The following is a 23983-nucleotide window of genomic DNA, read 5'->3' on the forward strand; positions in this document are numbered from 1 at the left end:
AAATCATCCCACCCTCTCCCTCTCCCACAGAGTCCAAAAGTCTATTCTATACATCTATGTCTCTTTTGCTGCCTCGCATACAGGGTTATCATTACCATCTTTCTAAATTCCATATATATGTGTTAGTATACTGTATTGGTGTTTTTCTGTCTGGTTTACTTCACTCTGTATAATAGGCTCCAGTTTCATCCACCTCATTAGAACTGATTCAAATGTATTCTTTTTAATGGCTGAGTAATACTCCTAATACTCCATATTGTATATGTACCACAGCTGTCTTATCCATTCGTCTGCTGATGGACATCTAGGTTGCTTCCATGTCCTGGCTATTATAAACAGTGCTGCAATGAACATTGGGGTACATGTGTCTCTTTCAGTTCTGGTTTCCTCAGTGTGTATGCCCAGCAGTGGGATTGCTAGGTCATAAGGCAGTTCTATTTTTAGTTTTCTAAGGACTCTCCACACTGTTCTCCATAGTGGCTGTACTAGTTTGCATTCCCACCAACAGTGTAAGAGGGTTCCCTTTTCTCCACACCCTCTCCAGCATTTATTGCTTGTAGACTTTTGGATCGCAGCCATTCTGACTGGTGTGAAATGGTACCTCATTGTGGTCTTGATTTGCATTTCTCTGATAATGAGTGATGTTGAGCATCTTTTCATGTGTTTGTTAGCCATCCGTATGTCTTCTTTGGAGAAATGTCTATTTAGTTCTTTGGCTCAGTTTTTGATTGGGTCGTTTTTCTGGAGTTGAGCCGCATAAGTTGCTTGTATATTTTTGAGATTAGTTGTTTGTCAGTTGCTTCATTTGCTATTATTTTCTCCCATTCCGAAGGCTGTCTTTTCACCTTGCCTATAGTTTCCTTTGTTGTGCAGAAGCTTTTGATTTTAATTAGATCCCATTTGTTTATTTTTGCTTTTATTTCCAGAATTCTGGGAGGTGGATCATAGAGGATCCTGATGTGATTTATGTCAGAGAGTGTTTTGCCTATATTCTCCTCTAGGAGTTTTATAGTTTCTGGTCTTCCGTTTAGATCTTTAATCCATTTTGAGTTTATTTTTGTGTATGGTGTTAGAAAGTGTTCTAGTTTCATTCTTTTACAAGTGGTTGACCAGTTTTCCCAGCACCACTTGCTAAAGAGATTGTCTTTAATCCGCTGTATATTCTTGCCTCCTTTGTCGAAGATAAGGTGTCCATAGGTGTGTGGATTTATCTCTGGGCTTTCTATTTTGTTCCATTGATCTATATTTCTGTCTTTGTGCCAGTACCATACTGTCTTGCTGACTGTGGCTTTGTAGTAGAGCCTGAAGTCAGGCAGGTTGATTCCTCCAGTTCCATTCTTTCTCAAGATTGCTTTGGCTATTTGAGGTTTTTTATATTTCCATACAAATTGTGAAATTATTTGTTCTAGCTCTGTGAAAAATACCGTTGGTAGCGTGATAGGGATTGCATTGAATCTGTAGATTGCTATGGGTAGTATACTCATTTTCACTATATTGCTTCTTCCTATCCATGAACACGGTATATTTCTCCATCTATTAGTGTCCTCTTTGATTTCTTTCATCAGTGTTTTATAGTTTTCTATATATAGGTCTTTAGTTTCTTTAGGTAGATATATTCCTAAGTATTTTATTCTTTTCGTTGCAGTGGTGAATGGAATTGTTTCCTTAATTTCTTTTTCTACGTTCTCATTATTAGTGTATAGGAATGCAAGGGATTTCTGTGTGTTGATTTTATATCCCACAACTTTACTATATTCATTGATTAGCTCTAGTAATTTTCTGGTGGAGTCTTTAGGGTTTTCTGTGTAGAGGATCATGTCATCTGCAAACAGTGAGAGTTTTACTTCTTTTCCAATTTTGATTCCTTTAATTTCTTTTTCTGCTCTGATTGCTGTGGCTAAAACTTCCAGAACTGTGTTGAATAGTAGCGGTGAAAGTGGGCACCCTTGTCTTGTTCCTGACTTTGGGGGAAATGCTTTCAATTTGTCACCATTGAGGATAATGTTTGCTGTGGGTTTGTCATATATAGCTTTTATTATGTTGAGGTATGTTCCTTCTGTTCCTGCTTTCTGGAGAGTTTTTATTGTAAATGGATGTTGAATTTTGTCAAAGGCCTTCTCTGCATCTATTGAGATAATCATATGGCTTTTATTTTTCAGTTTGTTAATGTGGTGAATTACATTGATTGATTTGTGGATATAGAAGAATCCTTGCATCCCTGGGATGGTCATGGTGTATGATCTTTTCAATGTGTTGTTGGATTCTGATTGCTAGAACAAAGTACTGAGAGTTCCCCTATGTCCCAAAATGCACAGCCTTTCCCGCCGTCAGCATCCTGCACCACAGTGGTTACATTTGTTAAAATGGATGACCCTGTATTAACATACTGCTATCCTCCAAGCCCCATAGTTTGCATTAGGGTTCACTCTGGATAGTGTCCATTCTGTGAGTTTGGACAAATATGTAATGACAGTTATTCACCACTGTAATATCATACACAGTTGTTTCACTCCTTACTCCACCTGTTCATCCCTCCCTCCCTCTTAAACCCTGGCAGTCACTAATCTTTTTACTGTCTCCACAGTTCTGCCTTTTCCAGAGTGTCACCTAGTTGGAGTTTTATATATATATATATAGTATGTTGCCTTTTCAGGTTGATAGTAACATGCACTTAAGTTCCCTCCATGCCTTTTCATGACTTATTAACTCATCTCTCTTTTTTAATCAGCAATAATATTCCATTGCCCTGATGTAGAACAGTTTTATCTGCCTACGAAAGAAATCTTGTTTGCTTCCAAGTTTTGGCAGTTATATATAGCTGCTGTAAATATCCATGTGCAGTTTTTTGATGAACCTTCTGTCATTTTAAGTATTAGTGATAGTTAAAAATGAGAAGAGTGGGTAAAATCTCAGGCCATTTTTAGTTTTTAAAAACTAACATTTTAAAAGTTCATATGAAGGAAATGATGGCATTAGATTTATTAAGAGTGACATAAAGTGACATAAAGAGTGACAAAAAGTGTAAATTTGGATTCTCATTGCTGAGAATGAGATTCCTTAATTTTAGGAGATTTGTGGTCCTTCTTTCTCAGTTTTAATATTATATATTAGTATCCTTTTATTTTAAAATTTTTTAAAATTTAATTTTTATTTTATATTGGAGTATAGTTGATTTACAATTTTGTGTTAGTGTCAGGTGTACAGCAGAGTGATTAGGTTATACGGATATCCATCTATTTTGGATTCTTTTCCCGTATAGATTATTACAAGTAATTGAGTTCCCTGTGCTGGACAGTATGTCCTTGATTATCTATTTTATATATAGTATGTGTTTTTGTTCATTCCAAACTCCTAACTTATCCCTGCCTACCAAGTTTCCCCTTTGGTAACTGTAAGTCTGTTTCTGTTTTGTAAACAAGTTCATTTATATAATTTTTTTCGAGATTCCACATGTAAGTGATATCATGTGATAGTTGTCTTTCTCTGACTTCACTTGGTGTGATAATCTCTAGATCCACCCATGCTGCTTCAAATGGCATTGTCTTATTCTTTTTTATGGCCAACTAGTGTTCCATTGTATATAGGTACCACATCTTCTTATCTGTTCTGTTGTTGATGGACATTTAGGTTGCTTCCATGCCTTGAGTATTGTAAATCATGCTCTAATGAACATTGAGGTGCCTATATCTTTTTGGTTTATGGTTTTCTCTGGATAAATGCCCAGGTGTGGGATTACTGGATCATATGGTAGTTGTACTTTTAGTTTTTTAAGGAACCTCCATAGTGTTCTCCATAGTGGTTATGCCAATTTACATTCCCACCAGCAGTGTAGGAGGGTTCTCTGTTCTCCACACCCTCTCTAGCATTTATTATTTGTAGACTTTTTAATGGTGGTCATTCTTACTGGTGTGAGGTGATACGTCATTATGGTTTTGATTTGCATTTCTCTGATAATTAGTGATGTTGAGCATCTTTTCATGTGCTTTATGGCCATCTGTATGTCTTCTTTGGAGAAATGTCTGTTTAGGTCTTCTGCCCGTTTTTTGGTTGGATTATTTGGTTCTTTCATATAGAACTGCATTAGCTGTTTGTATATTTTGCAGATTAATCTCTTATGAGTGGCATACTTTGTAAATGTTTTTTTTCCCATTCCATTTAATTTTGTTTATGGTTTCCATTGTTGTGCAAAAGCTTTTAAGTTTAATTAGATACAATTATTATTATTATTATTATTATTATTATTACCCTAGAAGGTGGATAGAAAACAGTCTTGTGATTTATGTCAAAGAATTCTGCCTATGTTTTCCTCCAAGAGTTCTGTAGTGTCTGGTCTTACATTTAGACCTTTAATCCATTTTGAGTTAATTTTCACGTATGATGTTAGGGAGTGTTTTATTTCTTTCTTTTTTTTTTTTTTACATGTAGCTGTCCAGTTTTCCCAGCACCATTTATTGAAGAGACTGTCTTTTCTCCATTGTATAGTGTTGCCTCCTTTGTCATAGGTTAATTGGCAGTAAGGGCTTAGGTTTATCTCTGGACTTTCTGTCGTGTTACATGGATCCATGGTTCTGGTTTGTGCCAGGGCCATGCCATTTTGATGACTGTAGGTTTGTCAGATAGTCTCAAATCAGGGAGCCTGATTCCTCCAGCTCCTTTTTCTTTCTCAGGATTGCTTTGGCTATTCTGGGTCTTTTGTGTTACAGTATACATTAAATTTTTTTTTTGTTCTAGTTCTGTGAAAAACGCCACTGGTCATTTAATAGAGATTGCATTGAATCTGTAAATTGCCTTGGGTAGTATAGTCATTTTGACAATGTTGATTATTCCAGTCCAAGAACATGGCATAACTTTCCGTCTGTTTGTATCACCTTTGGTTTCTTTTATCAGTGTCTTACAGTTTTCAGAGTACAGGTCTTTTGCCTCCTTAGGTTTATTTTAGGTACTGTATGCTTTTTGATGCAGTGGTAAAGGATTGTTTAATTTCTCTGTCTGATCGTTTGTTGTTAGTGTATATAGAATTGCAACAGATTTTTGTGTTTTGACTTTGTATCCTGCAACTTTACCAAATTCACTGAGTGCTAGTAGCATTCTGATGGCATCTTTAGGATTTTGTATGTATAGTATCATGTCATCTGTGATGGTGACAGTTTTACTTCTTTTCCAGTATGGATTCCTTTTATTTCTTTTTCTTCTCTGATTGCTGTAACTAAGAGTTCCAAAACTGTTGAATAAAAGTGGCAAGAATGGACATCTTGTCTTGTTCCTGATTTTGGAGGAAGTTCTTTTAGTTTCTCCCTGTTGAGAATGTGTGGGTTTGTCATATATGGCCTGTGATTATGTTGAGGTAGGGTCCTTCTGTGCCCACTTTCTGGAGAGTTTTGATCATAAATGGGTGTTGAATTTTGTCAAAAACTTTCTGCATCTATTGAGATGATCATATGGTTTTTATCTTTCAGTTTGTTAATATGATTTATCACACTCCTTGATTTGTGATTATTGAAGAATCCTTGTATCCCCAGGATAAATCTCTCTTGATCATGGTATATTATCCTTTTAATGTATTGTTGGATTTGGTTTGCTGAGAATTTTGTTGAGAATTTTTGCATCTGTGCTCATCAGTGATATTGGAGCCTGCAATTTTCTTTTTTTGTGTGTGTGGTGTCTTTGTCTGGTTTAGGTGTCAGGACAATAGTGGCTTCATAGAATGAGTTTTGAAGTGTTCCTTCCTCTGCAATTTTTGGAAAGTTTCAGAGGTATTAACTCTTCTCTAAATGTTTGATAGAATTTGCCTGTGATGCCTTCTGGTCCTGGACTTTTGTTTGTTGGGAGTTGTAAAATCAGTTTTAATTTTCAGTTCAGTCGCTCAGTCATGTCGACTCTTTGTGACCCATGGACTGTGATATGCCAGGCTTCTCTGTCCATCACCAACTCCTGGAGCTTGCTCAAACTCATGTCGATTGAGTTGGTGATGCCATGCAACCATCTCATCCTCTGTCGTCCCCTTCTCCTCCTGCCTTCAGTCTTTCCCAGCATGAGGGTCTTTTCTAATGAGTCGGTTCTTTGCATTAGGTGGCCAAAGTATTGGAGCTTCAACTTCAGCATCATTCCTTCCAATGAATATTCGTGACTAATTTCCTTTAGGATTGACTGGTTTCATCTCCTTGCAGCCCAAGGAACTCTCAAGAGTCTTCTCCAACACCACAATACAAAGGCATCAATTCTTTGGCACTCAGCTTTCTTTATAGTCCAGCTCTCACTGGAAAAACCATAGCTCTGACTAGAAGGACCTTTGTTGGCAAAGCAGTGTCTCTGCTTTTTTAATATGCTGTCTAGGTTGGTCATAGCATTTCTTCCAAGGAGCAAACGTCTTTTAATTCCATGGCTGCAGTCACCATTGCAGTGATTTTGGAGCCCAAGAAAATAAAGTCTGTCACTGTTTCCATTGTTTCCCCATCTGTTTGCCATGAAGTGATGGGACCGGATGCCATGAGGTTAGTTTTTTGAATGTTGAGTTCTAAGCCAGCTTTTTCACTCTCCTCTTTCACTTTCATCAAGAGGTTCTTTAGTTCCTCTTTACTTTCTGCCATAAGGATGGTGTCATCTGCGTATCTGAGGTTATTGATATTTCTCCCTGCAATCTTGATCTTAGCTTGTGCTTCATCCAGCCTGGCATTTCTCATGATGTACTCTGCATATAAGTTAAATAAGCAGGGTGACAATATACAGCCTTGACGTACTCCTTTTCCTGTTTGGAACCAGTCTATTGTTCTATGTCCAGTTCTAACTGTTGCTTCCTGACCTGCATACAGATTCCTCAAGAGGCAGGTCAGGTGGTCTGTATTCCCATCTCTTGAAGAATTTTCCACAGTTTGTTGTGATCCACCCGGTCAGAGGCTTTGGTGTAGTCAATAAGGCAGAAATGGATGTTCTTCTGTAACTCCCTTGCTTTTTCCATGATCCAGCGGATGTCGGCAATTTGATCTCTGGTTCCTCTGCCTTCTCTAAATCCATTTTGAACATCTGGAAGTTCCCGGTTCACGTACGGTTGGAGCCTGGTTGGAGAATTTTGAGCAGGAGAATTGAGCATTTTAGGAATCAGTGAACATTTCAGGAATGTTTTGGGTTTTAGTTCTAGATGGTCTTGTAGGTCTTCATAGAACTGTTCAACTTCAGCTTCTTTAACATTACTGGAGGCAGTGATCAAGACCATCCCTGTTGTAACTTGTAATTGGTCTGTTTGTATTTTGTATTTCTTTTTGGTTCAGTCTTGGAAGGTTGTATATTTCTAAGAATTTGTCCATTTCTTCTAGGCTGTCCATTTCATTGACATTAAGTTGTTTGTAGTAGTCTTTTATGATCCTTTGTATTTCTGCAGTGTCCTTTATAACTTCCTTTTCATTTCTAACTTTATTGATGTGAATCGTCTTTTTTCTTAATGAGTCTGGCTAAAGATTTATCAATTTTGTTTATCTTTTCAGAGAAGCAACTTTTAGTTTGATTGTTCTTTTCTATTGTTTTGTCTCTATTTCATTTATTTCTGCTGCTTTGTCTTTATTTGCTTCTCCTCTGATTGTTTGATTTCTTTCCTTCTACTAATTTTGGGTTTTGTTTGTTCTTCTTTCTCTAGTTACTTAATATACTTTTAAAATTAGTAATGATCATGTATTTAATACACTCATAGAAATTGCTTTCATTTTATTTATGTATTTTTTTGGCTGTGCTAGGTCTTCGTTGCTTTGCATATGCTTTCTCTAGTTGTGGTAGGTGGGGGCTACTTTTTGTTGTGGTGCGTGAGCCTCTTATTATTACAGTGACTTCTCTTGTTGCAGAGTACAGGCTCTAGGCACACAGACTTCATTAGTTGTGGCCCAGAGGCTTAGTAGCTGGAGCTTGTGGCCCCTAGTGTGTGCAGACTTAGATAGTTGTGCCGCACAGCCTCAGCAGTTGTGGCTTGCGGGCTCTAGAGTGTTGGCTCAGAGGCACGCAGGCTTAGTTGCTCCACAGCATGTGGAATCTTCCCAGACCAGGGATCCAGCCTGTGTCCCCTGTGGTGGCAGGCAGATTCCTATCCACTGCACCACTAAGGAAGTTCTGCATTAAGTAGGTATTAATTTTGAGTTAAAACATTTTTTTGGTCATTATATACTGGTAAAAAATACTTGGGCTGTGGAGCCAACTGGAGTATGTTCAGATTAAAATGATATAGAGCAAGTAATTCAACCTCTCTAAGCCTTTGTTTCCTCAGCTAAACTGTGGGGATATAAATACTGCCTAGCGCTTAGGATTGGGGTGAAAATTAAATAGGAATGCATATAAAGTATGTGACATAGCACATAGCAGATGATCAGTAAATGATAGCTGTTTTGTCTTTTCTAAGATGCAATATATGAGTTCATGGTATTTTTAGCTCCTTTAAATGTAGTAAGTTATATTCTTAATGAAAGAGTTTGAAATATTTAGGGAGTTAGAAAAAATTTACTTTTTTATTCCCACATACAGAAATGGTTTATGTTGTGATTATTTTCATTAGAAGTTTGACAGTGATGACATTTGTATTAACTGAATAGAGTGGTAGTAGTTAAGCAACCTTTTGCATTTATGCTGTCACTTCCTAGGCTATCTACTGTTCTCTCTCCTGAGGAAATCTCACCCAGTGCCATAGCTTCAGCTGGCAAATGAATCTCATCCATCCGCCTGCTTGCTTGGCACATCCATTTGAGTGTATCGTAGACTTAAAACTCACTACCTCCAAACTCAGTGTATGATCTTCCGTTTCAAACTGTTATTTCTTCCAGTGTTGTTCACCACCTCAGTACATAGCTTAGCGTTACATTCCCTTGGTCAAGCCAGAAATTTGAAAGTCACCTTCAATTCTTCCTTTACCCTGGTCCCCTTTTGACTAGTTCTTTCCCAGGCATCTTGATTCTAACTGCTAAATGTCTGTGAAATACTTTCCATCTTTCTCATCCCCTTCTGTTGTCAGCACTATCTCTTACCTGGATAACCGTGTCAGCCCTCTAACTGGTTTCTTCACTTCTCCCATGCTTTTTTCCAGTTCTTTGTATACAGTATAGCCAGTGATGGTGACACTTTTTTGACTGAAAAATCATTCTGTGTCTTCAGTTTGTTTTTAAGATAAACTAGTGTTCTTGCCTGGAGAATCCCAGGGACGAGGGAGCCTGGTGGGCTACCGTCTATGGGGTCGCAGAGTCTGACACGACTGAAGCAGCAGCAGCAGCAGCAGCAGCTAGAACCTTAACATGTTCTTCATCACCCTGTGTAATTAATCCCCTCAGTTTCTTTAGCTCTAACCGCAACCACTGTCCTTTTCCATCTCTGTTTCTTCCATTCTGGTCTCCTTGCAGTTTTGCAAAATCTCCATTCTCTTTTTTGCCTTTTGCTGTCCATCTGTTTCTAAGTCATGCTCATATATTAGATGGACTCTTCTGGAAAGCCTTCTTTGACCTCTTCCCCTTTCCTGCTTCCGTAGTTTTCTTGCCTCGATTATGTCCCTGACTCTCATGCAGAGCTCTGTGTTTCTCCTTGCCAGCACTCATCTTGGTTATGATTATTTGGCTGATAGGTCCTCCCCAGGATGACACATACCGTGAGATTACAGATTGTGTTTGTCTTTGTCATTGTGTCCCTGAAGCATAGCACCACGCCAGACTCAGGTGTGTAGTGTTTGTTGAGTGAATTAATTTGGATATTTAGAAAATTTAAGTTGTATCTGTAATTACTTTTAATATATTGTCACTTCCTTTTGTTAATTCCCCCTATTCCTTACAGCTGTTACTTAAAACTTTTATTTTGAAATAACATACTTATTTTAGGATTAAGCTGTTTGCTAGGTGTCATGTTGGTTGCTTGAAGTAAATTGTTTCATGGGATTCTTACTTGTTTCTTGTGATCAGTGCAGAATAGTTATTCTTATCCTCATTGTACTTTTGAGGAGATAATCTTTGGGTAGATAGTTTCTAAGGTCATGTGTCTGAAAAGTGGCAAATGTGTGGATTCACGCTGAAGTCTTTCTACTCTGGAACCTTTACTATACTACCTTCTCCAATTTAATGTCCGCATTAAGTCAGTAACATACATGTCTTAGGGTTAGCTAAACTGTTTGATTTTACATTTATCTCATTGGCTCTAGAACTTCAACAGTACTGTGCTCGTGTGCTCCACAGTTCATGGTGATTGCTGGTAATAAAGGAGAAATTTATATTAGAATAAACTTTAAATCCAGGCTAGAAATTGCATCACAGTGTCAAAAGAACTAATTTTAAGAGCTATTGTTCTATAGCGTCAGACTCTACAAAGTGATTCTCTTCATTGTTTTCAGGGACTATTTTTGCATATGGACAGACTGGAACTGGGAAAACGTTTACCATGGAAGGTGTTCGAGCTGTTCCTGAACTTAGAGGAATCATTCCAAATTCCTTTGCTCACATATTTGGTCATATTGCAAAAGCAGAGGGTGATACGAGGTAAAATAATTATTTTCTAATATTGAGAAGTACAAACATAAGATGTACAACCTTTATAAACATGTTTTTAAAACTGTTCTAATAAATATTTCACTGCTTGCTTTTTTTTTTGTATTTAAGAATGATGTTTTCTTTACAGATTTCTGGTTCGAGTGTCTTATTTGGAAATATATAATGAAGAAGTTCGTGACCTTTTGGGCAAGGATCAGACACAGAGGTTAGAGGTAAGGATAATTGAAATTGGAGTACTTTCCAGAGCAAGAGAATGTGTACTGAATTAAGTTCTTCTTTGAAGAAAAGGTACTCTTAATATTTTATTATTTTTGACCAGGAAACTTGGTAACATGCTTCAAAAATACAACTATTTTAAACACTTACACATTGAAAAGTCTTGGTTCCTACCCTGTTTTTCCCCACCCTAAAGATAACCACTTTCGGTATCCTTTCAGTGTTTTTATGTAAATACAAGTATAATTTTTTTTTTTTCTGCAAACTTACTGTATATAAATACATTCTAAACATACATTATATATTGTAACAGTAAATAATCCAAAACCAAGCTTACCCAATTAATAATTAACTTTTCATAATTAGTTGTTTACAATTTAAAACAAATGAGAAAATGAAGAATATGACTAAAACAATTTTTTGGAAACAACATAGTTTTTTAAATCTACTATAGAAGTACATATCCAAAAAGAAAAGGCATTTTACAATGTTAACAAGTAGTATGTGTCAACTGTATTGCGAAATACATGCTAAAAGACCATCATCTGTAAATGACACATAAATTAAGACATAAAATATTCACTGGTTTTCTAACAGCCAATAAACAATGCAATCTCCACCTATGTTGTTGTTCAGTCGCTCAGTCATGTGGACTATCGTGCACCAGACTCCTCAGTCCATGGGATTTCCCAGGCAAGAATAGTGGAGTGGGTTGCCATTTCCTTCTCCACAAATATAATTTTATTTTTACTCTAAATGTAGCACCCTATATACATTGATCTGCACCTTTTTTTAAACTAAAATTTTTATTGAGGTAGATTCACATGCAGTTGTAAGAAATAAAACAGAGGATTACCCTTTCCACAGTTTTCCCCAGAGATAACATTTTACAAAGCTATAATGCAAATGGGAAGATCCCGTGGCTCAGAGGTTAAAGCGTCTGCCTGCAGTGTGGGAGACCCGGGTTCGATCCCTGGGTCAGGAAGATCCCCTGGAGAAGGAAATGGCAACCCACTCCAGTATTCTTGCCTGGAGAATCCCATGGGCAGAGGAGCCTGGTGGGCTATAGTTACATGGGGTCGCAAAGAGTATCATAATCGTGATATTGATCTTGATATAATCCACAGATATAATCCATTTGAATCCATTGTTCAAATGCCCCAGTTTTTCTTGTAGTCATTTGTGTTGTATGCTGTTTTATCACATGTGTAGATTATTATATCCACTACTGCAACAAGGTACTAAACTGTTCCATCTCAAAGATGCCTTATGTTGCCCTTTTATAGCCATATCCACCTCTCTGGTGATCACTCCCCTCTGTCCCCATCCCAAACCCTGACAACCCTAATCTGTTTTCCATTTCTATGGTTTTGTCATTTCAAAAGTGTTATGTAAATGTAAATGTATAATATGTAACTTACTGGAATTGGCTTTTGTGACTTGGCATAACTCCCTAGAGATTCATCCAACTTGTTGCATGTATCAATTACTCATTCCTTTTTATGTCTGAGTAATATTGCATGATGTATTTAACCATTCACCTGCTGAAGGACAACCATTCACCTGCTACATACAGTTTGGGGCTGTTATGAGTAAAGCTGCTATGAACCTCCACGCATAGATTTTTACACAAACATAAGTTTTCATTCTCTGGTATGAATGCCCAAGAGTACTCCAGAATTTAAAGTCAGAAGTTGTGGGTTTTTTTTTTTAAATTTTGAGTAACTAACTAAAATTTGGCTGTGCTAGGTCTTCGTTGCTGTGCGTGGGCTTTCTCTAATTGTGGCAAGTGGGAGCTACTCTCCAGTTGCTGTGTGTGGGGTTCTCACTGTGGTGGCTTCTCTTGTTGCAGAGGACAGGCTCTGGGGTGCATGGGCTTCAGTAGTTGCAGCTCAGGGGCTTAGTAGCTGCAGCTTGTGGGCTGTAGTGCCTGGGCTCAGCAGTTGCAGCACATGGGCTTAGTTGCTCTGTGGCACGTGGAATCTTCCTGGACCAGGGATCAAACCCATGTCTCCTGCATTGGCAGGCGGACTCTTTACTAAGTTTTTACAGTGTCAGAAATGTAGCTATTAATACTAATTATGAATGTTGTCACAAATATTTGTGTTTTTAATCTTTCTTTTACCTGAAGGAAAAACCAGACTTTCTGATTGAGAAACTCTAGTTTATATACTTTTGGGTAATTTATTGGCACTACTTTAATCCTCCATCTTAGAGAAGGGGAATGTGAGATTATACGCATGACTATCAGTAATCACAAAAATTGTGGATTGGTTCATTATAGCTGATTCACATTCAGTATTTTTTCTTTTTTTTCCTCAAACTTTAAACTTTTATTTTGTGTTGGGGTATAGCCAGTTAACAATGTTGTGGTAGCTTCAGGTGAACAGTGAAGGGACTCAGACTCCATTCTTCCTCAAATCATTTTTTAAATTGAGATGTAATTTACATAGCATAATATTCATCCTTTTAAAGTATACAATTTAGTGATTCTTTGTATATTCAGAAAGTTATGCAAGCATCACTACTATCTAGTTCTAGGACATTTCCATTATTCCTGAAGGAAACTCCATGCCCATTAGGTGTCACTCTCCATTCCCCTCCTCCCTCCTGGTAACCGGTAATTTACTTTCTGTCTCTATGAATTTGCCTATTCTGGACATTCCATTTAAATGGAGTCATACAATTGTGGTCTTTTGTGTCTGGCTTCTTTCACTTTTTTTGATGTTTTCAAGATCTATTCATGTTGTAGCATGGATCAGTATTTCATTTTCCTTTTAACATCTTGTAAAAGTTTCTGTGTGAATACAAGCATACCTCACGTTATAGTGCTTCACTTTATTATATTTGTTGATACTGTTTTTTTCTTTTTAAACAAATTAATATTTGTGGCAACCCTGCATGGAACAAGGCTGTACGGCTCTGTATTTCCAACAGTATTTGCTTGATTAATTCATGTGTCTGTGTCACATTTTGGTGATTCTTGCAGTATTTTAAACTTTACACCAGCAAAGGGATTATGACTGGCTGAAGGCTCAGATGATGGTTAACATTTCTTTTAGCAATCAAATATTTTTAAATTAAGGTACAAACATGTTTTAAACATAATGCTATTGTACATTTATAGTCTATGGATGATATAATGTAACTATAACTTTTATATCCACTGAGGAAACAAAAATTCATGGTACTCTTTATTGTGGTAGTCTGGAACTGAACCTGCAGTATCTTTGAACTGTGTATTTTTAAAATTCTCTTGGTTATATATCAGTGAACGCAGTCGTTAGATAATGTGGTAATTCTGCTTTAGGTGCTGCCAGACTGTTTCCCACAGCGGCTGTACCATTTTGCGTTCCTGTCAGTAACGTATGAGGAGTCCAGTTTTTCCATATCCTTATCGACACTTGCTATTGTCATTTATTACAGCCGTTATCGTGGGTATAAAGTGGTATCTCATTTGTGGAGTTCAGTTTTTCCATATCCTCATCGACACTTGTTATCGTCATTTTTTATAGTGATTTTAGTGAGTATAAAGTGGTATCTCATTTGTGGGCTTGATTTCCATTTCCCTGATGGCTAATGACATTGAACATCTTTTTATACCATCTGTGTGTCTTCTTTGGAGAAATTTCAGTTCAGATCCATTGTTCATTTTTAATTGGGTCTTTATTTTTTATTAAATAATAATAATTTTTTATATGGAGCTTCCCTGGTGACTCAGTGACAAAGAATCCACCTGCCAGTGCAGGAGGTGTGGGTTCGATTCTTGGGTCAGGAAGATCCCTTGGAGCAGGAAATGGCAACCCACCCCAGTACTGTTGCCTGGGAATTCCCATGGATAGAGGAGCCTGGAGGGCCATGGTTTGTGTGGGTTGCCAAAGAGTTGGAGACGACTTAGTGACTTACCAACAATTCTTTATATGTTCTAAATGCAAGCTTGTTAACAGATAATAGGAATTTACAAAAATATTCTCTTATGGATTGTCTTTTTACGTTTTTGATGGTGTCCTTTTGGAGCATAAAAGTTTAAAATTTTGATCATATTTGCTTTATCTGCATTTAGTTTTGTTTCTTGTGGTTTTTGGTGTTGTATCTAAGAAATCATTGCTTCATCCAAGGTCACAAAGATTTGTGCCATTGTTATCTTCCTAAGAGTTTTATAGTTTTAGCTTTTATATTTAGGTCTTTGGTTCGTTTTGAGTTAATTTTTTATATGTCTTGTGAGTTAGAGGACCAGCTTCACTCATACATACAGATATCCTGTTGTCTCAGCACCATTTTTATTTTTTGTAACTGTGTGTTGTGTGGGGTCTTAGCTCCCCAATCAGGGATTGAACCCACGCCCCCTGAGGTGGAGTGCAGAATCTTAACCACTGGACTGCCAGGGAAGTCCTTCAGCACCATTTATTGGAAAGACTTTTCCCCCCTCATTGTACATTTTTTTTTTTTAAATTTAACTGAGCAATGGATTATGACGGTCTTTCCATATAAGTAAAGAGAAATGCTTCTTCATTCTTTTGTCTTTTTTTTTTCCCTTTCTGCCTCATAGAATCCTTAGTATGGACATAACTTTTAGTTTGCTTAGCCACCCTGCTATTGATGAACAGTGGGGTTGTTTAAAATCTTTTGCTCTTACAAACAGTTCTGTACTAACCTTGTCATTACACCATTTCATACATGTGCAGGCTTCTCTGAGGATAGATTCCTGAAACAGGATTGCTGAATCGAGTGGTAGATGACTAGTAATTATTGCCAAATACATTAAGATTTTGGTGTATGAGACCAAATGTTAGCCTTTAAAATATTAATATTGGAATTTTGATGGGAATGATATTATCAATAAAATAATTAGAATAATGTGTTTAGAATAACAATAGAATAGAATATAGAATCGTGGTAGCCTCCATTGTGGAACAGTGTGGAATATACTGAGAATAACCGTAGAATAATAGAGTATTATTAAGAAGCTCTTATAATTCAGCAGTAGGCATTTAGTGTAGTAAATGGTGGTAGTAGTTCATATTTTATTTCATTTAACCTTTCATCAGTTCGATTTTGTTAATATAAAAAAATGAAACCTAGAGGAATTTCCTGACTTGCTTGTGTAAGGTAAATGGATTAAGGATTAAAGGGTGATTTCTGAGGTTTTAACACCTTAGCTTGAATATTGGCTCTGATCTCTTAAGCAGATTACTTACCCTCTGTGAACCTTAGTTTTGCCACATGAACATGGAAATAATAATAGTATCTACTTTATAGTATTTTGCCAAAGATAAATTAATACAAAATTTTAAGATTATTGCTTGACACATAATAAAGTATTTAATAAATTTTAGCTTTTTTAAAAAAAATTTACTACATGAACTGAACTTTTGGAGCAATATGTTACAGGTGTAGGTGTTAATATTATTTGAATTTGTTGGACCTTAATGAAGACTTAATCCATAATGTTGTATAGACAACAAATATACAGATAAGTTTCTTTTTTCTGGTCATCTTTGATTTTGATGGCTCCCTTAATTCTATGCTTTTTACCTTTTAAAAGTTTGTTATTTGTACAGATTATTAGAATAAAAACCATTTGGAAACAACATTTCCATTTTTATAATAGTAATTATAGATCACATTTATTCTCAAATAGTCTTGTCAGTGGTTCTCAAGTACAGTAGACCCAGTGTTCCTTTTTTATAACATATATTTTATAATGCCCCTTTGATTATCCTGAAATAAAATTCATAGATGATAAAATCTATCTATACACATAATTTTAAAGATATCAATGTACTGTCCAATTATAATATTACTTTTAAAAAGTACTGGTATTTCAATATATAATATAAATGTTTATATGTGATCATACTCAGTGACATATATAAATAGAGGCATATTTAAATCATTATGACTGCAATACCCACAAATGCAGACTGTTACAAGTGTGTTGAATTGGTAATCTAAACAACTTGTTTGGTGTTACTCAATGACATGGTCCTTTACAGTAGTATCTAGCTCTTGGTGGAGTTCTGAGGGAAATAAAGTAGTTCTTTCCTCAGTTTTCCTGCATTCCTATATTATTATTACCATGGGAAAGCACTTTGTCTTTATAGGTAAAGTAGAGTTAGGATCTAAATTCAGATAATTAATAAGTTGTTTTTTTCACCCATGTGACTATCTGGTAGGACATTCAAAGTTGCATGGGACCATTCATGATTGTGACCATCCCACCTACTTCAGGGTGTTCAGTATCCCAGTCTCCTGCCTGCAAATACTAATAGTGTCCTTAACTGAACCAGAAACTCCCCCTCAAGTTTCTAAAACAGTCTGGTCAGGGGAGTAGCTGCCTTCATTGAGATCCACTGTTTTGGTGTCACAAGCTATTTGTTATACAAATTAAATTTCTTTGTTTTTATGATAAAAATTCTTTGCTAGGATTGCCATCCAAATTTTAAGAGCTTTCATAAACAAATAGTAGTCATAGACAGTAATATATAACACTCACATGTTATATATAACAGTTCACATGCCTCACTTCTAGATGAACTTGCCAGCTCTGACTCAGCCTCATGACTGTTAGTGTCCGTGAGTGTCTAGACCACATTTAAGTTACCAGGACTCTAACAAAGGTGAAGACCAGGGTCCTCTAATGAGGATCAGTGTCAGGGGTGTCTCTGAGAATGATTAATCCTTCCATTTCCTTTCTCTCATGGTGAGGTCTCCTCCCAAATCAGGTCCAGGATCCCCTAATGAGGGTCGAAACCAGAGAGGAAACAGAATTCACACTCATGTACTGAGACTCCCAAGAAAAAAGTCAAGTTCATTTTGATGCAAGACCATAAAACCTTTACATAAGGAATTTTATCCCATTTTCTTTCCCTTTTAAAAAACAGTTCTAGTTGAATGTAGGTGTTACAGTCTAAAGACAATTGAGGGGTCATTGTTCATTAGAGCGTAAAGAATATTAGGGCCATGTGGTGTTACAGTTAAATATCATTGTCTTTCTTTTCATGGGAGTACAGCTTAAGATCTTCCAGGTTTACAAAATACACCTTAGGGCACTACAAGATGGAAGATAGCTTTCATTACCCATTGTTCTTTCACATGAGTGATGTTAGCAGAAACAGATTAGCACATCAGTATCTGGAGTCTTCTCAGGGTCACAGTTACCTGGCATGAGAATGGGGGTGCAGATGAGCCTTGCTGTAACAGGGAGTTTCTCGATTACTGCTCAGGCAGTGATAAACAGTGAAGGGACTCTTTGATGGAAAGGAAGGTCCAATTAAAGTGATAGTGTGCTCAAAACCAGATGACAGAGTCCTATACCTCCCTCCCTCCCAAAAGTAAAATTCCAGTCAAGGCAACCCACTAGGGAAGAATGCCCTGAACATGAGTGGTTGCACCACTTACTAGAGATCTCTTACAGACCAGGACCAGAACCTTGTTTCCTTTACCAGGGCATTGAAAACACTGTGGGCCAGTGATGCCATTAGTGGTAAGCACTTGGGGTGTCCCTGAGACAGAAGTGCTCAGGCACCTGGTGGGCAAGATCTGAGTGCCACTGTCAGTCGGGGGCTGATGTACAGTGATGAGATGCCTCTCAGGGTGGCTGTGCCTTCATGGTCACCAGAGTTGTTACTGAGTCAAACTTAGGTCTGCTTGCCTGTCACAGGGCAAGGCCAATCTATTGACAGGGGTTTGTGTTGAGGGAAAGCACAGTGTTTTATTGGATGGTGCCAAGCAAGGAGAACGAGCAACTCATGCTCCAGAGGCACAAACTCCCTAATGATTGTTTTCGGGGAAGGTTTTTTTTTAATTTGGCTGCCTGGGGTCCTAGTTGTGGCATGTGGGATCCTCATTGCAGCACATGGACTCTCTAGTTGCTGAGCTTGGGCTCAGCTGCCCTGCGGCATGTGGGATCTTAGTTCCTTTACCAGGGATCAAGCTCGTGTCACCTGCATTGTAGGGCATATTCATAACTACTGGACCACTAGGGAAGTCCTTCAGGAAAGGGTTTTTAAAGGCAACATTTGTGTTGAGGGTTGCAGGGTGCTTGACTTTCTTCTGATTGGTCGGTGGTAAGTTAACAGGGTGATGTTTACGAATCTTAATCATTAACCTCCTAGTTTAGTCCAGTCTGGGGTCTAGTGCTTGTGGTCAGCATGTAGTCGTCATCCTCAAGCTGGATAGGGGTCTTAGTTTCTGCAGAACAGTTCTAAGATATGCATGGGATTGTTGAATATATTCCTCAAGGAGGAACTAGGACTCTGATTATAGATGAACTATTGTTTCAGCTACAAAGAGCAATTTCTTGGCTTTTTCTTTGATTTTGTATTCCTTTCCTTCCTTAATTAGTGACTGCTTGACTCTGCTCTTTGGAATTCAGAAAAGGCCTAGCAGACTACATCCTTTCTGTACAAACAAGAAACGGGGAACATGGAGTGGCTTTTGTACACGGGAGGGTCCTGCAGGGTCTGGTCTTTTTTTAACTTTTGTATTTTATATTGGAGTGTGGTTGATTTACAGTGTTGTGTTAGTTCCAGGTATACAGCAGAGTAATTGAGTTGTACATGTATCTATTCTTTTTCAAATTATCTTTCCATTTAGCTTATTACAGAATGTTGAGCTCCCTGGGTCCTTGCTGGTTATCTATTTTAAACATATTAGTGTGTATGTGTCAGGCTGAAACATTTAATTTAACCTTTCCACCCCGCCCCCCAACCTTTCCATTTTGGTCACCATAAGTTGGTTTTTGAAGTCTGAGAGTCTCTTTCTGTTTTGTAAATACATTCATTTGTACCTTTTTCTTTTTAAATAAAAATATTCTGCATGTAAGTAAATATATTTGTCTTTCTCTGACTTACTCAACTTAGTATGATGATCTCTGGTTTCACCCATGTTGCTGCAAATGGCATTTCATTTTTTTTAACGGCCGAATGATTTTCCGTTGTACAAGTGTACCACATCTGTTTTAATCCATTCCTCTGTCGATGGACATTCAGGTTGCTTCCATGTCTTGGCTGTTGTAAAAGTGCTGCAGTGAACAATGGAGTGCATGTATCTTCTCAAGTGAAGTTTTTCTCTTGAGTTTATGCCCAGGAGTGGGACTGCTGGATCATATGGTAGTTTTTTTTTTTTTTTTTTTTCCTGTTTACTTATTTGGCTGTGCTGGGTCTTCACTGCTGTATGCGGGCTTTCTCTAGTTGCAGTGAGCAGGAGTTACTCTGTAGTTGCAGTGGGCAGGCTTCTCATCGCAATGTTTTGTCTGGTTGTGGAGTGTGGGCTCTAGGGTACATGGACTTCATTAGTTGTGGCACTCAGGCCTAGCTGCCCCACAGCATATGAGTTCTTCCCAGACCAGGGATCAAACCTGTGTCCCCTCTGGGAGGTGGATTCTCAACCACTGGACCACTAAGAAGTCCCATGTGGTAGTTGTGTATTTGTTCTTTAAGGAATCTCCATACTGTTCTCCATGGCGGTGGTACCAATTTACTTTTCCGCTAACAGTGTAGAAGGGGGTTGCCTTTTCTCCATGCCCTGTCCAGCATTTGTTATTTGTAGACTTTTTGTTATTGAGCTGCATGAGCTGTTTGTATATTTTGGAGGTTAATGCCTTGTTGGTGACATACTTTGTGAATATCTTTTCTCTTTCCGTGGATAGTCCATTTTGTTTCGTTTATGGTTTCCTTTGCTATGCAAAAGCTTTTGCATTTAATTAGGTTCCATTTGTTTGTTTTTGTTTTCATTTTCATTACTCTGGGAGGTGGATTGAAAAAGATCTCTCTGTGATTTTTGTCAGAGTGTTCTGCCTATGTTTTCCTCTAAGAGTTTTAAAATATTTAGCCTTAACATTTAGGTCTTTAATCCATTTGGGGTTTATATTTTTGTGTATAGTGATAGGGAGTGTTCTAGTTTCATTTATTTAATGTAGTTGTCCAGTTTTCCCAACATCACTTATGGAAGAGACTGTCTTTTCCCCATTGTATATTTCTGCCTCTTTTGTGGTAGATTACTTGACCACAGGTTCATGGGTTTGGTCTGTTCCTGTTTTCTATTTCTTCTTGGTTCAGTCTTGGAAGGTTGTACCTATCTAAGAATTTGTCCACTCCTTCCAGGCTGTCCCATTTTATTGGCATATAGTTGCTTGTAGTAGTCTCTTATGATCCTTTGTATTTCTGTGGTGTCCATTGTAATTAATGCTTTCATGTCTAATTTTACTGATTTGAGCTCTGTTTTTCTTGATGAGTCCAGGTAAAGGTTTATCAATTTTGTTTACCTTCTCAAAGAACCAGCTTTTAGTTTTATTGATCTGTTGTTATCCTTGTCTCCATTTCATTTACTTCTGCTCTGATCTTTATGATTTCTTTCCTTCTACTGACTTTGGGTTTTGCTTTTTCTTCTTTCTCTGATTGCTGTAGGTGCAGGGCTAGGTTGTTCATTAGAGATTTTTCTTGTCTCCTGAGGTAAGATCGTATTGCTGTAAATTGCCCTATTAGAGCTGCTTTCATTTCATGCCATGGCTTTCGGGTATTCTTGCTTTCGTGCTCACTTGTCTCGAGGTAGTTTTTGATTTCCTCTTTGGTTTCTTCAGTGATCCATTGGTTGTTTAGTAGCATATTGTTTAGCCTCCAAGTATTTGTGTTTTTCACAGCTTTTTTTTTTTTCTTGTATTGATTTCTAATCTTATAGCATTTTGGTCAGAAAAATGCTTAATATGATTGCAATTTTGTTAAATTTACTGAGGCTTGCTTTGTGACCCAGTATGTGATCAATCTAGAAAATGTTCCATGTACACTTGAGAAGAATGTATATTCTGCTGCTTTTGGATGAAATACTCTATAAAAATCAGTTCTCTCTCTGTTCCAGTGTCATTTAAGGTCTGTTTCTCCTTATTGATTTTCTGTCTGGATGATCTGTCTGTTGTTGAAAGTGCGGTGTTTAAGTCTTCCTCAATTACTGTGTTACTGTCAGTTTCTCCTGGTCTTAGCATTTGCCTTATATATTGAGGTACTTCTGTGTTGGGTGCATATATATTTACAATTATTATTTATTCTCCTTGGATTGATCCCTTAATTATTATGTTAGTGTCCTTTGTTTCTTGTAACTGTCTTTAATTCTGTTTTGTCTGATAGGAGTTTTGCTACGCCAGCTTTCTTTTGATTTCCATTTGTATGGAATACCTTTTTCCACCTCATCACTTTTAGTCTGTATGTGTCCCTAGATCTCAAATGGATCTGTTGTAGACAGCATATATATATAGGTCTTGTTTTTGTATACATTCAGGCAGTCTGTGTGTTTTGGTTGGAGCATTTAATCCATTTACATTTAAGGTAATTATTGGTATGTATGTTCACTGTGTTGGATATGTTTCTGTAGGTCTTTTTGATCCCCTTTTATTCTATTTTTTTTGTGATTTGATGGTTAATTTTAGTGTTGTGTTTGGAATCCTTTTTCATTTTTGTGTGTGTATCTATTGTAGATTTTGGTTTGCTGTTACCATGAGGTTTTGATATAGTAGTTTGTATATAAAGAAGATTGATTTAAGATGCTGGTCCTTTCCAGTACCCTGCTTTTGTGATCTCCTCTTCTTACGATTATGATATCACATTTGTGTGTGGCTATTTCCTACCTTTACTGTGTGTTTGCCTTTACTGGTGAGTGCTTCCATTTGCAATTTTCTTTTTTCTATTTGTGTCCTTTTCCACTTAGGGATTTTCCTTCAGCATTTGTTACACAGCTAGTCTCCCAGAGCTGAATTCTCTTAGGTTTTGCTTGTCTAGTAAGCTTTTGATTTCTCCATCAAATCTGAATGAGAGTCTTGCTGGGTAGAGTATTCTTGGTTGTAGGTTCTTCCCTTTCATCTCTTTAAATATGTTTTGCCGCTCCCTTCTGGCCTGCAGTCTCTGATGAAAAATCAGCTGATAATCTTATGGAGATTCCCTTGTATGTTAGTTGTTGCTTGTTTCTTGTTGCTTTTAATATTTTCTCTTTGTCTTCATTATTTGTCAGTTTGATTACTCTTTTGTTTTGGCATGTTCCTTCTTCAGTTTATCCTGCATGGGGCTTTCTGTACTTCTTGGACTTGGGTGACTGTTTCCTTTCCCATGTTAGGGGAATTTTCAGCTGTTATCTCTTCAAATATTTTTTCAGGTCCTTCTAGGACCCCTGATGCAAATGGCAGTGTGTTTAATGTTGTCCCAGAGGTGTCTGATACTGTTATCATTTCTTTCTTTTCTGTTTTCTGTTCCACGGCAGTGATTTCCAGTATTCTGTTTTCCAGCTTACTTACCTGTTTTTCTGCCTCATTTACTCTGCTACTGATTCCTTCTCTTGTGTTTTTTATTTCAGTTGTTGTGTTGGTCATCTCTGTTTTTTAGATCTTCTAGCTCTTTTTAAACATTTCCTGTATCTTTTTGGTCTGTGCCTCTGTTATTTTTTGAGATGTTGGATCAGCTTTACTCTCATTACTCTGAATTCTTTTTCAGTTAGAGTGCCTATCTCCATTTCACTTAGCTGTTTTTCTATAGTTTTATCTTGTTCCTTTGTCTGGGACATACTCTCTTGCCATCTCATTTTGTCTGCCTTTATGTCACTGCTGTTTCCATTCCACCAGCTGCAGGGTTATAGTTATTATTGCGTCTGCTATCTGCCCACTGGTGGGTGAGGCTGATCTAAGAGGCTTGTGCAGACTTCTTGGTGGGAGGGACTGTGTCTTGCCCAGTGGAGGGTAGAGCTGGACCCTGTACCTCTGGTGGACAGTGCTGTGTTAAAGGGTGTGTTTAACATGTAGCTGTAGGCTTGGTAAGATTTTATGCAGCCTGTCTGCTGATGAGTGAGGCTGTGTTACTGCCCTGTTGGTCATTTGGCCTGAGGTGTTCCAGTACAGGAACCTACTGGCTATTGGGTGGGGTTGGGTCTTGTGAGAAAATGATGGCCTCCAGGAGGGCTCACATCAATGAGTACTTCCCAGAACTATTGCTGCTAGTGTCTTTTCCACACAGTAATCCATAGCAGCCCCTGACTCCCTAGGAGGCTATCCAGGGCCAGCAGGGAGGTCTGGCCCAGGCTTCTATAAAGTCACTGCTTTCCCCCTGGATACTGTTCTGCGTGAGACCTTGTGTGTGCCCTCCAGGAGCAGAGCTCTGTTTCCCTTACCCCTGTGCTCTGTGGGCTTCTCCTCCCATCGCCAGACCCCCAGGACGGGAAGCCTGATATGGGCTCAAAACTTTCACTCTCGTGGGAGGACCTTTATGATGTAATTATTTCCCAGTTTGTGTGTT

The 23983-nt window shown here is 37.7% G+C and overlaps 1 protein-coding gene across 5 annotated transcripts in view; it reads left to right on the forward strand.

The window, feature by feature from the left end:
• The window catches only part of KIF3A (kinesin family member 3A), an 82508-nt gene that overhangs the window by 9279 nt on the left and 49246 nt on the right, over positions 1-23983 (forward strand). For all 5 annotated transcript variants that reach the window (XM_042250236.2, XM_042250232.1, XM_012178123.5 and 2 more), the window contains 2 exons: positions 10340-10484; positions 10624-10708. In XM_042250236.2, the coding sequence (XP_042106170.1) occupies positions 10340-10484; positions 10624-10708 (230 nt within the window). The remainder of the gene's footprint in view (positions 1-10339; positions 10485-10623; positions 10709-23983) is intronic.

Source organism: Ovis aries, chromosome 5 (assembly GCF_016772045.2).
Source record: "Ovis aries strain OAR_USU_Benz2616 breed Rambouillet chromosome 5, ARS-UI_Ramb_v3.0, whole genome shotgun sequence".
Taxonomy (NCBI): domain Eukaryota; kingdom Metazoa; phylum Chordata; class Mammalia; order Artiodactyla; family Bovidae; genus Ovis; species Ovis aries.